The sequence below is a fragment of the Elephantulus edwardii genome, unplaced genomic scaffold (genome assembly GCF_000299155.1).
Source record: "Elephantulus edwardii isolate Elephantulus edwardi_28Jun2011 unplaced genomic scaffold, EleEdw1.0 scaffold00291, whole genome shotgun sequence".
Taxonomy (NCBI): Eukaryota; Metazoa; Chordata; class Mammalia; order Macroscelidea; family Macroscelididae; genus Elephantulus; species Elephantulus edwardii.
In genome coordinates, this window is record NW_006400041.1 from 857,808 (window position 1) to 876,040 (window position 18,233).

The window sequence follows — 18,233 nt, forward strand, 5'->3', positions numbered from 1 at the left end:
CAAAAATAAAATTGAACATTGAATATAAAAGTGCAGCAAAATTTAAAAAAAAAACCAACACACAAACAAACCACCACACTATCATATGTATTTCTAAAAGGGCATTTCAGCAAAGCCAGGAGAGAGGATGTTCAAATACCAATCTTATAATTTCATAATAAAGGAATGGGCACAGTTAACACTTATGAAAAATATCACTTCACTGGTCCTATCTGTAGGCCTATTAAAACTCTATCACCAACCAATGCAAGGGCAATTTTGAGGAATCAGTGTTTTCAAACAATGCTTTCTAATCCAAACCACATTGGAGCCCAGGCCAGGTACCTTAGTGCTCTGGACACTCGGTGTGCAGAGAAGGTGGGAAAGGGAAGGAAATGAAGGCTAGAATCAAAACAGGTTTTGCCCAGATGTCTGCCAAAGGCACCTTAGGAATGCCATTTAACGACGTGACTGAGTCAGTTAGCATCTGCTGAGAATTTCTCCTGTGTCAGGCACTATACTCAGTAATAGGTATGTATACAGTAATTTAACTTTTATAAAAACTCTAAGATGGGACCAGGATTTGAAATCAGGATCCTGATTCAATCATTTTGTCACAAATTCCTCAAAATCAACATGGAAAAAGGGTTAGTACATACCATATACTACTAGAGACTGGGTGTGTGTAGAAATTATATCCTTAATAGTATTAGAAAAACTGACAAATTCTAGACTAAAAGACAGAAGAGATATGATCAATGAACAGAACATATAATTTGGGGCTTCTCTGGAGTGTAAAAGGTATCATTAGCACATCTGGGAAAATTCTGAGCTGTTGAAGATTAAGAACAATTTACTATTCAACAGCTCACAAAATATACACACAGAACCACAGGACAAAGCAAATGTAGCAATATTTAGCCTTTGTAGCAAAATGCTAATGTTTTACAACATTAGAGTCAAGAATTCAGACATTTTTTGTAACTTAACAATAAAGTAATAAAAAATAACCTGAATCTAATATTTGTTCTGAAATTATCAATTGTTTTAAAAAAAAAACAAACCAAAACACCTCAAGGGAGCTCTGGTGGCCTAGTGGCAAGACACTGCACTGCAATCCCAGAGGTTTGTTGTTGTTATGTGCCATTGAGTCGCTTGGGACTCATAGCGATCCTATGCACAACAGCCCTAAACTCTGCTCTGTCCTGTGCCAACTGCACTGTCTCTGACACTCCCATCCCGATTATCCCAGTCACTGAATCAATCCACCTCATAGAGGGCCTTCCCCTCCTGCGCTGTCCCTCCACCCTACCAAGCATGATGTCCCTCTCCAAGGACCGGTCCCTCCTTACAACATGTCCAAAGTATGTTAGATGGAGCCTCAGAATCCTTGCCTCCAAGGAGCCACCCGGTTTAACCCTTTCCAGGACAAATCTGTTTTCCTAGTAGTACATGGTATTCTCAATACTCTTCTCCAGCACCACAGCTCAAAGGCATCAATTCTCCTTCTATCCTCCCTAGTCACTGCTCAACTCTCTGATGCATAACAAGGGATTGTGAAGACCATGGCCTGTATCAAACACACCTTAGTCTCCAGAGAGACACCATTGCTCTTCAGTACTTTGGAGAGGTCCCTAATAGCAGACTTTCCCACGGCAATGCGCCTTTTAATTTCCTGGCTACTGGTGACAAGACTGTTGACTGTGGAGCCAAGCAAACTAAAGCTGTGTACAATCTCAGTCTCTTCACCATGCTGCCAACTGGTCCAGTGGTGAGAATCTTTGCCTTCTTGACATTGAGCCTCAATCCATATTGGAGGCTGCAGTCCTTGACCCTCTGCAGCAGGTGCTTCAGGTCCTCTTCAGTTTCAGCAAGCAGGGTTGTGTCATCTGCAGATTGTTGATAAATCGTCCACCAATCTTGACCCCACATTTCTCCTCAAAGAGCCCACCTCCCAGACAATCTGTTCTGCATATAGGTTGAAAAGGTATGGAGATAGGATGCATCCCTGGCGTACGCCCTTCCCAATTTTGAACCATGCAGTGTTCCCTTGCTCTGTTGACGACTGCCTCCTAGTCCAAGTATAGGTTTCGCATTAGCACGATCAAGTGTTCTGGTGTTCCCATTCTTCTCAGAGTCAGCCACAGTTTGTTATGATCCACACAGTCAAATGCCTTTACATAGTCAATGAAACACAGATAGACATTCCTCTGGTATTCTCTGCTTTCAGCTAAGATCCATCTAACATCAGCTACAATATCCCTAGTACCATGATCCTTTCTAAACCCAGCCTGGACTTCTGGCAGTTCTCTGCTGATGTGCTGTTCCAGTCGTTTTTGGATAATCTTCAATAAAATCTTGCTTGCATGTGAAATCAGTGAGATTGTTCTATAGTTTCCACACTCTGTTGGGTTACCTTTCTTTGGAATAGGAACAAATATAGATCTCTTCTAGTCAGTTACGTGGTTCAAATCCACCAGATGCTCTTGCTGGAGAAGGAGGGGGCAATCTCCTCCTGTACCAGTCAGATCTGATTTGACAGTACACGTAAAAAATAATACAATAATAAACAACAACAACAACAACCCACCTCAAAATGTACAGCCCACTATAATATTTTTCTTTTTAGAAAGAGGTTTCATTTTGGTTTTGCTTCAACATTTCCTGGCTTTCCTATCATGACCAGGGACAACTTTACATAAAATAAAAAATAAAAAAGACAATGCCTCTTCTTAACCACCTCCTTTAAACAGCTCCATGCAGATCGTCAGCAAAACACATTTTGCTGAGCTTCCACAAATGCACCTGTGGCTTTTCACAATTTCAAAACATTACAGGTACGTAGGACCCACATTAATTCTCTTCTAGCTCCCTGCAGGAATCTGGATAGAGAAGTGACAGGTTAACTCAGTAATCAAGACCCATCCTAGTAAAGGCTGACTGGTTAACTCAGTAATCAATACCCCTCCTAGGTAAGGGTTAGGGAGCACTGGCTGTGTAATGGATAAGGAATTCCAAATTCAGCTCACAAGCACATGGATTGAAATCATCTGCTGCTCTCAAGGAAAAAGATGGGCATTCCTCCTGTGATTTACAGCCTCTGACAACCCATTGGAGAGTCAGCTAGAAGTGGGTTCTGACTCACTATCTACGAGTTTGCGTTTCTTTAAACAAGAGGAACAAGATCAGAAAGATTCTCACATTTTCCTGGCTAGCATGAGAAGCCCCAGTTTAGTCAATTTCAAACTGTTACTAACATAAATAGTGATTGCCACCTAAGTCTCAAGGCTCAAGGGGATGGCAGGGATAGCTGGCAGCCTGAAGAACCGTCACACACCTGACCATCACTATGATATAGCCTTTAAGAAACTTCAGAAACTATTTTTATTCCATTTATTTTTGTTGTGACTCTACCAGAACCCAAATCACATTATTTTTTCAATTTCAAGAAAGAGCACCATTACAAAATCACAAAGGTTCAATCTGGAGATGCCCAGAATAGATAATCTGCTTACCTGGCTAACAACTCCAAAGACTCAGAAGATAGTCTCACACATTTACCTGCATCTCACTACTGCCTGTCATTTTGATAGGACATCAACAGTGCTGGTTAATGAAGTTATGCATCTATAGAACAAGACATCTTGACTACAGTTCTACACTGGGAAGTGCACAAGTCTCCGGAAAGTCTTTTTTGAGTCTACCATTTTCATCAAGCGTTCCAGTGTCCTGCCCAGAGTGAAGTATGTTCTGAACACCTGCTTTCCCTAGCTGATCGTTTTAGAGATCATCTTGTCTTCACTCAGTACTAGCCCAAAAGTCTACCTCTCCCAGAGTCCTCACAAATTCCACCTCAAGACTGGGCCACTGTCCCACAGATCTCTTAGCAAAGAAAGCCTCAAGTAAGCCTGACAAGAAAACAAATCCAAGTTGCACTCGAGTTGATAACAAGAACTTAAGAGGTCTTGGGTTACTTTAATAATGCAGTCTCTGCCAAGGCTTGAGAAGCTAGAAGGATCAGTGTCTTCACTGAAACAGGCTTGACGAAATGTTTCCAAACTGGATGGCACAGTGGCCATCATGTTCTTCCCATTCCAGAAGAGGGAAAACAGCTATCCCTCTAAAAAACATGAGGAACAAGACGTCCTCCACTCTGGCTTCAACTGGGTAAAGGAGAGCTGTCCTGACCAGGGCTCCACATCAGCTGTCCAGCTGTTTCTGCCTCCACAGGCTGAGGGTCTCACAAAGAACGTGGGACAAGTCTCTAAAAGGGTACCCATCTGTCGTCTCATTCCACGAAGCTTTTTTATCAATATACACTTGATATCAGCCAAGACCACAGTCACATTCCAGTGTGGTTGCTGTTTTTGGTGAATTCCTTCTAACTTCACACAAATATCTTTCACATGAGAAACTGATGACTATCAACTGATGCCTTAATGCCTTAATGGCAAGAAAAGCATGGTCAGATCAAGTTTTAATCATTTTTATAAGCCCTTTATTGAGATACAATTCACTTAGCACACAATTCACCCATTTAAAAACATACAATTCAATGGGTTTTGTAAATTCAGTATTGTGCAAACATTACCAAAATTTTAGAACATTTCATCATTCTAAATAAATACCCTATTAGCAATTATTCCATTCTATTTTTCACCTCTACCCTCATTCCTCCAGCCCGATAATGACCATGTACTTGGAATAAAAAATTCAGTCTTTTGTATCCACTCTTTTCAGCTTACTTTCAAGGTCTATCCATGTTAGAGAATTTATCAGTATTTATTTTTATTAGTTTTTATATTTTTAATTTATTTTTATTTTCCACTGTATGAAGATAATACACTTTATCCATTCATCAGTTCATAAACACTTGAGTTGTTTTCATTTTTTGGCCATTACAACTAAGAGTCCTATATACATTTTGTGTGAATACATGCTATCATTTCCCTTACACCTATAGTGGAATTGTTGGTCAGATGGTAATTTTACATTTAACCATTTGAAGGTTGGTCAGCTTTCCAAATCAGCTGTACTATCTGCTTCCTCACGAGTATGTACAAGGGCTTCCATTTTACCACATTCTAGCACTATTTGTTGAAAAGACTATTCTACCCTCATGAACTGTCCTGATATTCTTGTCAATGAGCAACTTCATTATAAATAAGAGGGTTTACTCCTATGAGCTGTATGTGCTATCTTTATGCAAGTACCATTCTTTTTTTTCTTTTTTTTACTTTTTCCTGTTGTGTGCCATCGAATCAGATCAGACTGGCACAAGAGGAGATTGCCCCTCCTTCTCCAGCACAGCATCTGATAGATTTGAACCACGTGCCTTCGGGATTGCAGTGCAGCTTCTTGCCACTAGGCCACCAGATCTCCCTAGTATTCTTTTCTGATTACTGGAGCTTTGTAGTAAGTTTGGAATGAGTCCTCCACTATGTTCCTGCTTTTCAAGAGTGTTCTGGCCAAAGCCAAACAAGTCCCTTGCATTTCCATATGAATCATTCAGTGAGGCATTTGCTAAATAGGAATGCATCAAATCTGTGGTTCCATTTGGGGAACATTGCCATCTTAATAATACTGAGTCTGCCAATCTACAAGCCTACATGTTTTTCCATTCATTATCAACTCTTTGTGTTCATCAAGATTATCATATAGCTTGTCCTTTATTCTATTGATATATAACATTACTGTAAGAGATTTTTGCACTTTAAATCAACTCTGTCTTTGGGTCAGGGTATATAATCTCTTTGATATGCTGTTGATTTTGTTTGCAATTATTTTGTGGAAAATGTGATAGCTATATGAATTTTGGAATCTATGCACTTAAGCATAGATTAGGAAGAAGTATCCACTTCCTAAATAACATGCCTCCAGAAACTCCATGAACTTTGATAAATGTCGAGAGTTGTAGAGGGACTTCAGGCCTTTTGTTAACAGGGTCACTATGAGTCATGCTTAACTTGAAGGCAATCAACAACATATTCCTAAAAGTTGCAGGCCTGCAGTTATCTTTTCTTGTGGTATCTTTGGTTTTGGCATCATGAAATACTGGTTTCACAGAATGAGTTTGTTAATGCTCCTTCAACTTCTATATTTCAAGAGTTTGAGAACTCCAGTGTTAATTCTGCTTCTGTTTGGAGAATGTACCAGTGCAGCCACCTGGGCCTGGACTGTCTTTTGTGATTCATTTTTAATTACTAGTTCAATCTCTTTAACGGTTCTAAGTGTACTTGGATCTTCTATTTCTTCTTTAATTACATTTTAACCTGCACATGATCTGGCAGCCTCACCATGGCACACTATTCATATGTCCACCTAAATGACAACTGTTATTCTGCTGATAGGGAAAAGTGTGATACGTGACTATGAACACTGAGGTCTCAGAGAACCAAATCTAAACTCAACTCATACACTGAACTTCCTCATCACCTATTTACAGAAATTATGGGTTGCTGTTATTTTCTCAAGGAAGCTCTGGTGGCCTACAGGGTAAAGAGTTATGCTGCCAACTCAAAAGGCAGAAAGTCGAATACACCAGTTACTCTGGGGAAGAAAGACCAGCATCCTCCTCCCCTGACCATCTACCGGTGGGTGATCTGTAAGTCGGTTCTGACTTACAGCACATAACAACATTATTTTCTTAGCAAATAATTTCCTTATACACAATGGCAGGAAATAAGATGACTAGGTTCTTGTGTGCTTTTGTGTAAAGAAACAAGATACCAGAAAAAAATTTTATCAGTACCTCTGAGGGACTTGGAGAATTGTTCTGCAGGCTTTCCTACCTGGTCCGGTCCTTTTTGCATATACATCTCACACACATACAACACCTGTATTTCCAAGATTTCAAAAGGTAGAGGATCTCCTACCCTCTTCCGAAATGCTCAAAATAAAAAGCCTGCACTCGGGAGTCAGACCTGTGTGACACTGAAGAACCTTTTAATCCTTTGTAGCATTTTAGCTTTTGTACCTGTAAAGTAGAGATAATGACAATATCTACCCTCCAGGATTGTTAAGAGTATACAGTAAGTGTAAAAAATGCTTAGAATGCCTGATGCCTTAGTTGTATAACCAGTGTTTGATATCAGAGTAAATCAAATGACTGACAAACAAACCTAATGTTATTTGCTGGGATAGTTTTAGGATCTCAGATCTGAGAGAGCAGAAAAATTCTTGTACTCTCTTGATTGAATATAAACTATAAAAATTAAAATTACATATGAGATCACATTAAAAATGTCAATAAAGGAAGAAATAAACCTGACAAAAAGGGGAAAGAAACCCCCACATGAAAAAATGGGTTTAGAGGCAGTACAGCACCATAATTTGTAAACACAACCTCTGAAATCAGGTAGACCTGGGTTAAAAAATTGGTTCCATCTTACATTACCTGTTACCTTGAACATGATGCTTAGTTTCTCTGAACCTGTTTACTCACTGTTAAAATGGAAAAAAAACCCCAAACCAAAAACTAACTTTAAGGAGGTTCAACAGAGATAGACAATGTATGTAAGGTATGTGGCACATAGCAGACACCTATTAAATTCTCCAAAAACCAAAACCACTGCTGCTGAGTTGGTTCTGACTTGCAAGGACTCTATGGGACTTCCCCACAGGGCTTCCACAGTTCACCTTCACAAAAGCAGACTGCAAAGCAGCTGGTAGATTAGAAGTGCCAATCTTTCAGCTAGCAGCCAAGCACTTAACCACTGAGCCACCAAGGCTCCTACCCAATAAGAATTGCCTTTATTTAGTTTTATAAGGCAGAAAGAACATTATTCTTGTCCATGGATTCTCATCACTAATTAAGTATGTGAACCACATGAAAAACTTTTAAAAAGCAAGGATATGCTGCTCCCCGAGACACTTTTCAGTCAAACACTAGTCCTATAAACACAAATGCCTGAGAGAATGGGCTCCTTAGCACAATCAACTACAAGAGACCAAAAAGGGTGACATGTCATTTCTACGAAGATGGCACTGAAAGCCCCTCCCAAAACTGAAACCAAAGCAAAGACATTAAAGGCCAAGAAGGGAATCCTGAAGGCCATCCATAGCCACAAAAGAAAGATCCGCATGTCACCTACCTTCTGGCAGCCTATGACACTGAAACTCCGAAGACAGCTCAAATACCCTAGAAGAGCACCCCCAGGAGAAACACGCATGACCACTATGCCATCATCAAGTTTCCCCTGACCACTGAGCCATGAAGAAGATAGAAAATAACAATACACTTAGATTCATTGTGGATGTCAAGGCCAGCAAGCACCAAATCAAACAAGATGTAAAGAAGCCCTATGACACTGATGTGGCCCAACACCTTGATTAGGCCTGATGGAACGAAAGGCCTATGTTCGACTTGCCCCTGACTATGATGGTTTGAATGTTGCCAACAAAATTTAGATCATCCAAACCAAATTCAGCTGTTAAATTCTAAATATACATTTTTCTCACACATACACAGAAAAGGGCAACATCTACCCAGAAGTAAAGATAAGACCGTAGGGAGGAGTGGGGGATGGGATGGACAGATGTGAAGAACCCAGGATGCAAAGAGGTAGAGTGAAAGCACACTGTAAGATTTCCCAAGGTCACAGAATAACTGAGTATAAATGAAAACAGGTTTGCTCTGTAAACTTCTACCAAAAACACAATAAAATATTTAAAAAAAACAAATCAAGTCATAAATACAAAGGCTTTTTCTATTGTACTAGATTACACCTCAGACTGATTAAACAGAGTATCAAGGGTTTAGGACCTGGACGTCAGTACGTTTTAAAAGCTCTTCAGTCAATTTCAACATGCATTTGGGCTTGAGAACCAAAAATATTGGCCAAAAGTAGCCCCATTTTTACCATGTGAAACTTGTGATTAATATCCACTCTCCTTAAGAGATAAATCTATCAGATTGGCTCTTGCAGATGAGAATTAATACTACCTGACAAGGAAATGGACAAAGAGCTGGAACAATTTGTTTCTGGCTCCAGACAGCCAGGTCTAGCACTCTTGCTACCCCTGAAGCTCATGCTGCTAGAAACTGACCTGTGTTCCTAAGTGGCACTATTCAGTCAGCATGACTGCAAATTTAGTGTATTCATGCTATTGTTGTGTATGCTGAGTCAGAACCTACTCATAGCTGACCCTCCGGCAGGTTTTCAGAGGCAGTTAATCATACAAGAGGAGACCGTCCATCTGCAGAGCAGCTGGTGGATTTGAACCACGTGCCTTTGGGATTGCAGTGTAGTTGCTTACCACTAGGCCACAAAGCTCTCATTAGAAGCGTTTCATGCACTTATTCCCTCAGGCTCGAGGAATGTGACACTTCAGCACCTGGTGTCAAAATGTGCATGGTGAAGAAGAGCTGTATACACCTGGATGGTTCCGTAAAAACAGTCAAGCCGCTAAACCCAGGGAAACACTTCTGTTTAATGTGCATAAGTGGCAACAAATGCAATGTGAACAGTGGCCCTGGAGCCCTGCAGCACCACAGGGCCACTAGCTGTGCTGCTGCCTGCCCAGCCTCATTGCTCTCCTATCCTCTCAGAGCTCTCACAAGCACTCTCCTCTCTCATCTTTGCGCTTAGTGTACTTTTCACTCTGCATGGAACACTTGTTCCTCAGCTTGCGGGCACTGGTGTAAATGCTGCTTCCTGGAAGAAGACTTTCCCACTCCTACCCATATCAATGAAGCCTTATCCAGGTGAGATGCTCCTGCTATATCCTTCATGCCCACAAGCTGCCCTGTCAGACTCTTTACACAGCAGTGTATGACTGAGTATAAGGACTTTTATTCATTACCTAATTCCCAGACCTGACACCCAGAAAGTCTATAATGTGATCCCAGAAAGAAGACAGAGAAATAAACCTATAACTGACTCACATAAAAAAAAAGTCCTCTCTGCTCCCTGTAATGAAAGATCTGAGGCTGCACGTTCTCAGCCTGTCTGCCTGGCAGACATGGGCTTTCAGCCCACGTACATGGTTAGATGTCCATAACTCCTGCTCTCAGCCTGCCTGCCCAGGAAGACATCTGCAACCCCACTGTTACAGATTTCAATGGCTGACTTTTCAGTAGATTGCCAGGCCTTTCCTCTTATGTACCTAGGGGTGAATTCGGATCTCCAGTCTTTCAGTCAGCAGCCGAGTGCCTTATATGCACCACCCAGGAACTACTAAAGAACCCCTCAACAACTCAATCTGCCATCAAGTCAGCATCAACTCACAGCTGACCCTCCAGCAGGTTTTCAGAGGCTGTAAATAAATCACAGGGAGGAGACTGTCTTTCTCTCTGAGCTGCTGACAGAGTTGAACCACCTCTGCGTCAGCAAAAGAAAGCCCCATTGTCTATGGCACTGGCTCTCCCTAGGGCTAGTCAGTAAGAAGTTTCGGCAAGCACCCAAACAATGGGAATCCATGAAAGGCTGGGGTTTCATCCATCTCAGGACAGGACAAGCAAGCTGCAGAAAGGAGCTGAGCAGTGATGGATCAGAAGTCAGGGGTCAGTTCAGTTACATCAACTCGGCTTGCTCTGGTGCTAGCCAAGCAGACATTCCCATTCATAACCGATATTCCCAAAGGATGTGTACTCAGAAGCCATTTTGGAAAAAACACAGTGACTAGGTCATTAACTTTCCAAGTTCAATAAATGAAGAAACCAGAACCAAGCCCCTCACTTCCTATTCCCTCTGTCCCCTCAGGAAGGACACTCCTGAGGCAAAGGACTGTGATGTGAGTGCAGGCAAGCTAAAGTGCTAACATGTGCCATTACCTCTTGCTGCTTCTCCTCATTGGCGTAGGTGTCTACAAACACTCCCAGCCCCACAAATTTGTCCATGTTTCCAAACACAGGCCCTAGAGAGAGAGAACAGATGATGAACATGAAACAAAGCTGATAAGGAATATATATACCACAGTGGAGGGAAAGCACAATTCAAATGACTCTGAGGCCTCCCTTAAAATGAGAAAACGTATGTGAAAGCAGTCAGCAAAGTGTGTGGCCAGTAACAGCAGCCAGTTAAGTACCTGTGGTATTTGTTGGTGGTGGCAGGGGAAAGAGAGAAGGTGCACTTCAGTTAGCACAACAGCAGCTCGCTGATCCCTACAGGACTGTTTCCTGAGCACCCAGTGAAGTATGACCTCAAGAGAGAACTGAATTCCCAAGGCTGACTTCTTGTTGCAACAGTGATCAGGTCAGATCAGGTTGAGCATGCCACCTACTTAGAGCAGCAGCTCCAGCACAAGGAAAGAGTGAATAACTTTTGACTCAGCAGTGGTGAGGTCTTTCATTGAGTATGCCCAGAAGAAATCCACGCACCCCACCATCGGGGCTCAAGGGGGCTAGTCAAAGGCCACGGGATTTCACAGGGAAATCTAGAAAACATTAAGCAGCAAGAAATCTCCCCCAGATGAGTCAAGCTTACCTGTTCATTAGGACTCAAGCCCCATTCCAGGGCCTAGACAGGCCAGTCTTCATTCCAACATATTGAGGGAGAGGAAAAACTGCTGGCACAGCGGGAGAGCACCCTCCTCAGGAAGAGGGCATGTGAAAAAGCATGCTGTCACTCCCCTTGTGAGTCTCCCGGGGTCCTAGTACCTGGCTGCATCCGATCCTTTGTGTACCAGATCGCCAGGCCATCCCCATGCAGATTCTTCTTCCCTTGTCCATGTATTCTGAAGTGCACTTGTAATTCCCAGTCTCTCAGGAAACATGGCTAAAGCAACAAAGACACTGGAATCAATGCACGGAATGAACTGTGACAGCAGCTGTATCAAGCTTGTATCTGCAACGCACAGATGTGGAAAACACGCTTACACTCAGTACCAGACTAAGGTTAAAGTAAAAATCTAAGACCTGCTAAGTAAAACTGAACAGACAAAGCAATTCAATTGTACAGAGATTTAAAATGAAAAATGAATCCAATTCCCAATAATCTTCAATATTTCCCAAAGAAGCACTCCCAAGACAGATGTGGGGTAAATGAGACCACTGTAATCTCAACTTACACAAGAGTAGTTAATTACTCACTTTCAGGTTAGCATCACCCACTGCTGGCAGACAGACTCTAAAAAGCTTGGAGTTAAAGGTCAAAGCCTCATTCCTTACAAAAGAACAAGAAAACCTAAGTCATTATGCAAAGGTTTCCAGGAATAATTAACAGATGCTATAAACAACTCTAAATAGCTAGACTTGGCCCTGTGTCAACTGAAGGGCAATACAGAGCTCACAAGACAGATGTGTGCATTACAGTCCCCAAAAGCCTCTTGCCCGCGGCAAGAAGCCCAAGTGCACCAGAGGGCCAGAGGAGAACTTCACTCACTCACTCTCAAACAAACACACACTCACACAACACAGACCTGCCTCAGAACAGCCTCTGTGGGAAACGCAGGAAGCAGGTGCTCATCAGACTCCAGCTAGTTGAATTGTGTAACACACCTTAGGAACAACAGAGGAGGTGGCAAGCACTCTAATTTCAGAGTTTTAAATCAATTTCAAAGACAAATCAGAGTGAGCATTGGGTAGGGCGGTTCCTGGTTAAGGTAGTTCTGAATGAAGAAAGAGGAGGAACAACAGCAGGTAACTGGCTGGTTTCAGCCAGCGGCCCTGCGAGTAAAAGGACTCTCCACATACACAAGCTCTGGTTCCTGGGCAACGTATGGCTAAATCACTCTCTGGTTCTGTTTTTCATTTCTGGGATACTGTTCCAAATGTGTTAGTATTAGGAGAACACAGTCAAAATGAACAAGGGTAAGGGTACTTCTAGATTCAGCAAGATGTCCTGATATCTGCAACAGCCCATCCTATTATTATGAACCCAGGTTCTGTAATTTTGGGTTCTCATTTTTCCATTTCATTTATATTAATTTCAGAGTAACAGTGAAATTCAGTGGCAGGAATTTGCTGCACACAGCCAGTGGGTGGGTATTATGCTGCTGGGAACAAACATAGCAAGACTAGAGTGTACAGTGAACCAAGTGGAGTCTGCATTAATAAATGGCTTTACATGTAATACACATGCTATATTGTCCTTCTCAAGGCTATGTCTAACAGCGGTTCTGAAACTACTGTTCATTAGAACTATCGCAGAGCTTTTAAAAGTCTTTTTACTCAGACTGTACCCTATGGAATGTCTCCCCAAAATGTCCGGGAGATCCTAACTCCTTTGGCACAGCCAATTACAAACTGCACTGCCACCAAAGGCTGAACATTTCCCGAGGTCTGAACCTTCCAGTGGTGCCCAGGGAGAAAATGGGCAGCCTTCTTCTGCTAAGATTTAGCACCTTGGAAAACTGATGCAGGATCACTAAGTCAGAACTACCCAAAGGTAAAGAGCTTGCATTTTCTTGATGCTTGTGTTTTCATCCCATTTGGGAACGCATTTTCTCTGTTATGTTAATAACAGTACAGTCACTAACATGGCTGGGTTCCAAAGACCAGGTCACTACATACAAATTGGGTGTTTGGTGGAAACGGAACATGGCTACATCAGAAAACAGAGGACCACCTCCTGGCTTAAATGACAACTTTTAGCTCAGCCAAGGTAATATATAACTTTGTCAGCACAGCTAGCATCACTGCAGTTGAGACACCATGGTCTCAAGCCCTGGCATTTACCACTGCCATTATACCAGTAATGTACAAAACTGTAATGATTTTTTACTACTATTGTGAATGCAAAATGTTGGATGAGAGAGAGTTGGTAAGTGAGAGATTAGCATACAGTTGAGGGAATGCTGGTGACTTAGTGGTAAGGAGCTGTGGGGCTACAGGAGAAAGATGGGTAATCTCCTTCCACATGATTGTCTCTGAAAACCTGTTGAAGGGTCAGCTATGGGTTGGTTCTGGTTTGAAAATACTCAACAAGTACACAGTGTGTCCTGAGTCAAATCTTTTGAGATATTAAAAAGATCAATGATAGACACAGAGAAACATGCAGAACTGCGGACAAGCCACATGGAGGTCAGCTAGGAGCAGAAGCTCAGAAAGGACAAGGGCTTTCCTCCAGAAGGGAGAGAGAAGGGCTTCCAGCCAGCACCCTGAGTGCACACTTCTTGCATCCTAAGCTATGAGGAGAAAAAAAAAATTCTGTTTGCCAGTCACCCTGTTTAGTATTCATGTTTCTAGAATTGGCACTAGGTAAATAAGACTCAGCCTATTAGTGAGAATTTTTGTGTGGGGCCCAGGCATGAATTCCAAAGAATGGCCACACTTGAGACCCACCACTCAAGTACAAATCTAAAACCTCAGAAAAAAACTCCACAGGTCTTTCTGATAGCAAAACAAAGGGCAATCAGAGATTTATGAAAGGGCAGGATAATGAGATCCGACAGAAGACTTGCTTCTGGAAGAGTAATAAATGGTAGGCAGCAAGATAGAGGTAAGGTCTTGCATGTGCCTTGGTCACAAGTATTCAGAAAAATGCAAGAGTCCCATCAAGAACCTATTGACACAAAGATGAAAGCATCTGTTAACCGAAGACTGGCAGCTGGAACCCACCCATCCACCATGGGAGAGAGAGGAGGCAGTCTGCTTCCATTTAAGATGTACAGCTTTGGAAGCCACAGGGGCAACTCTCCTTCACCCTGCAGGGCTCTTAGGAGGCTGAATCTAGCTGACAGCAGGGGGCCAGATCTGAGCTTTGAAGAATCCCATCAATGAACCTAACAAAATAGATTTCTGTATCATTGTTAACTTTACAAAGCCTTTCCACTAGTCTTATTTAATTTTCACAACAACTCTAACAGATCAGTTATTTAAACTCATTGGTGTCAAGTCAGAATGGACTCTTCCAGCAGGAGGCAGTAAATCACAGGGCAGGAGACCACCCATCTACTCCTGTGAATGACATCATCTTGGGGTGAGCCATGTTAACGCCCTAACAATCAGGTCACCAGAGTTCCTATGCTGGTAAGCAGAACACATATTCTGAAGTTCATTTAATAAATAAAGAAAACTGAAAACTTAAGTGAAATAATCCACCTGCCTAGAACTCATGGTGGGTCTATGGCAGAGCAAGATCAAGAAGCCAAGTCTTTCGACTGCCAGCCCTTCACCAGAACACTCTGCCCTGCCCACACTCTATCCAAGAACAAGTTCAGCATAAGAATCTGGGTTAAGAGGCCAGCTCCTGCAGACAGCTCACATAGCAACCTCTACTCTTACCCCTTTTCTCCGTTAGCATTCTCTCACACATAACACAAATAGGAAACAGAAATCGTTGGCTTTTTTCCTGATGTTCACTGTCTTCAATTAATGAAGAAAACCATGTAAAAACAAATCCTTCACGTAACAAAGCCCAAGAGGAAGCACCAAGGACACCCAAGTCAACCCAAAGTAAAATGGTGCTAAAAGATTCAGGCGCCCTAGTGCAAATCACAGTGCAGTCACACCTCAAGGGAGACAGACAGTGTAGCGAGGGAAGGTCCAGAGGACAAATAAAACAGACAATGGCTTAGAGCAACTTTCCCACATGAAAAAAAAATTCAAAATTAGACTCCACAAACAAACAAGGAGTGATACTAGGATGCAATTTGGGATAAATCTAAGAGTAGTCTTCTATTTTACAAAGGAAAATAATAAAGAAAGGACTGCATTTCCTAAGAAACAGTACAATGAGGCATAACAGAAATGAAACAGATTTCAGAAAACAGAGTCAAAAGAAATTACTTCAGTATAATTAGTGCACCAGCGTACATCCCTAAGCATTTGATTTGCCAGAAAAGTCATCAAAATGTCTAAAATAAAGATCCTTGGTATCAACAGAAAACAGAACTTGGGGATGGAGACAGTAAACTGCGGGTTTTTTTATAAGAGCTTAAAGGTCACCACCATAGGAGGGATAAGGCTCTTACCACCCGGTTCCACAGAGCACCCTGTTTACTCTGCATATCTGGGGTAAGTCGGATGTACTGGGTCATCACCATGGCATTGCCCATCAGATTCCACAATGAGGAACTGCTTGTGCCCACACCTATGGGGAGGAAGTGCATCAGTTCATACCCTTCAACACTACCCCCTTCAAAAGCCACCACTGGCCCTCCAAAAGCTGTTGTTCATAAATTGAAAATCATTATCATCTTTGTGTCATAATGCCCCTTTCTGAAGATACCCAAATCCATCAGAGCTATCACTTATTTGCCTATGACACAGTAATAAGTGAGTGATCTTACAGCACCATGGGGAGGGGGGAGGGAATCCCTTAGTTATATCAAAAAAACAGCCTGACGCTCAGGCCTCAGGGTTTAACCATATTTTCTTTAAATAATTTTTTAAGTGTGATGCTACTTCTCATCTTATACTCACTCCACATAAATCCCACAAACTGTGAACTCCGTGAATGTATAAATGCACATTAGTAGCAAAGGAACTGGCACTCAATGCAGCTGCTAAGTGAATAAGCAATCCTTAATAGTAGAGTGTATTTTCTTGCACTTTGAGCCCGATGTTTGTTTGCAGTCCCCCAACCCACCTACATTCTTTAAGCCATCTGCAATGATTTGGTGCTCTCTGTAGTTAAACGCATCCACTGTCTAGTCAGCAAGATCTGCTTGGAGGCGATCCTGTCTTTCCCTCATGAATAGCGTTCCTGACTTAGAGCGGAACACGAGTGCTATCTGGCAATAGAATCTTCTTTCCGCACATCGGATCTGTCTCAGCTCAAGCACCTGCTTTCTTTCTAGACCCACCCGCGTCTGCAGGCTGGCTCACTGCCAGTGCTACTTCCTCTACCACTTGTATGCCTCTTCCCTTCTCCTATTCCTGGCCAACTGCAAGAGATCTCCCTAAGTCCAGGCCGAGACCAGTCCTGTCCAGAGCACCATGTCGACCTCTGGAAACTTCCAGAGCTACGACGGGAGGGAGGGATGACCTCTGTCCTCCAGCCCCTGGACTCCCAAATGCAACAGGCGCCCCTGTGCCCTCCGCCCCGGGCAGCGGGGGAAGGCTGCTTGGGCCCCAGCCTTCGCCGTTCCCGCCTCCACCGACGAGCATCAAATCCCGAAAGCTCCCCGCACGACCGCTTCACTCAGGGCGCCTCACCCAGGTAGGGCTTCGACAGCGAATGCTCCCGTTTCAAGTACTCGAACGTCTGACCCGCCCCGACTTGCCGAGGCCCCTGCCCGGACCCCAGCAGGAGGAGGAGGAGCAACATCTTGCACCCATCCCGAGACGGCAAGTGCCGTCCCCAGGGCCACCTCCACCACCCAAAGAAACCCCCAGCAGCAGCCATCTTTCCCTCCGCCGAGCCTGCCTCAAAAGCCCGCCCAGCCACACAATCCATTGGTTGGTGGAGCCACTTGCCGTGCACCCAATTGGCTCTGGTCGAATCGCCTCCTCCAAGAGTGAGCGTCTCAGCGATTGGCTCGCTTACCTCTCAGTTGCCCTGCCAACCCAAAGAAAGGGCGTGACTGAATGCTAAAAGTGTTTTATTTGGGTTTATCTTGTGCGGCTCTAGGCTTGTCGAGTTATGATGAAATTTACTTTTATTTGCTCTCTTGAGTAAATTTAAAGGCAGAAGACGTTTCTGCAAGTTGCACTCCAACTTCCTATCCTCTTATACCACTCTGTCGACTGTAGAAAACAATCAGGAGAATACGGAACTGAAAAGAGAAATAGACAAATCCACTATCAATGCAGAGAGGCTCAAAATCAGGAAAGGTGTGCGCCAGACATGAATCCTCTCTCCACACCTTTTCAATCTATACGCAGAACAGATCATCCGGGAAGTTGGGCTCTATAAAGAGGAATGTGGCGTCAGGATTGGAGGAAGACTCATCAACAACCACCATTATGCGGATGACACAACCTTGCTTTCTGAAACTGAGGAGGGCCTGAGGCATTTGCTGCAGGTCAAGGGCTGAATCCTTCAATATGGATTGAAGCTCAACATCAAGAAAACAAAGAGTTTTGCATCTGTATTCATGAGAGATGTTGGTCTGTAGTTTTCCTTTCTTGGTAATATCTTTGGCTGGTTTTGGTATTAAGATATGCTGGTTTCGTACAATGACTCTGGGAGTGTTCCTTCTTTTTCAATTTTTAAAAATAATTTAAGTAGAATTGGTGATAGATCCTCTCTGAATGCTTGGTAGAATTCAGCTGTGAAGCCAAACTTTTTGTATGGGTAAGTCTATGACCTTTTCCAATTTCTTTTGTGATGGGTCTGTTAAAGTGTTCTACATCTGTCCTTGTCAGTCTGGGTAGGGCATGAGTTTTAAGGAATTTGTCCATTTCCTCTAGGTTTTCGAATTTATCA

At 42.8% G+C, this 18,233-nt stretch overlaps 1 protein-coding gene across 3 annotated transcripts in view; it reads right to left on the minus strand.

The window, feature by feature from the left end:
• Window positions 1–17,240, minus strand: part of LMAN2L (lectin, mannose-binding 2-like) — a 32,680-nt gene extending 15,440 nt beyond the window's left edge. For 2 of the 3 annotated variants that reach the window (XM_006900699.1, XM_006900698.1), the window contains exons 1-4: window positions 17,021–17,240; window positions 15,835–15,953; window positions 11,579–11,696; window positions 10,754–10,836 (exon numbers count right to left, since the gene is read on the minus strand). In XM_006900699.1, coding sequence (XP_006900761.1) covers window positions 10,754–10,836; window positions 11,579–11,696; window positions 15,835–15,953; window positions 17,021–17,210 — 510 coding nt within the window. In that variant the 5' untranslated portion in view covers window positions 17,211–17,240. The remainder of the gene's footprint in view (window positions 1–10,753; window positions 10,837–11,578; window positions 11,697–15,834; window positions 15,954–17,020) is intronic. The other variant, XM_006900700.1, reaches the window with a different exon arrangement.
• Between the last annotated feature and the right edge of the window lie 993 nt (window positions 17,241–18,233).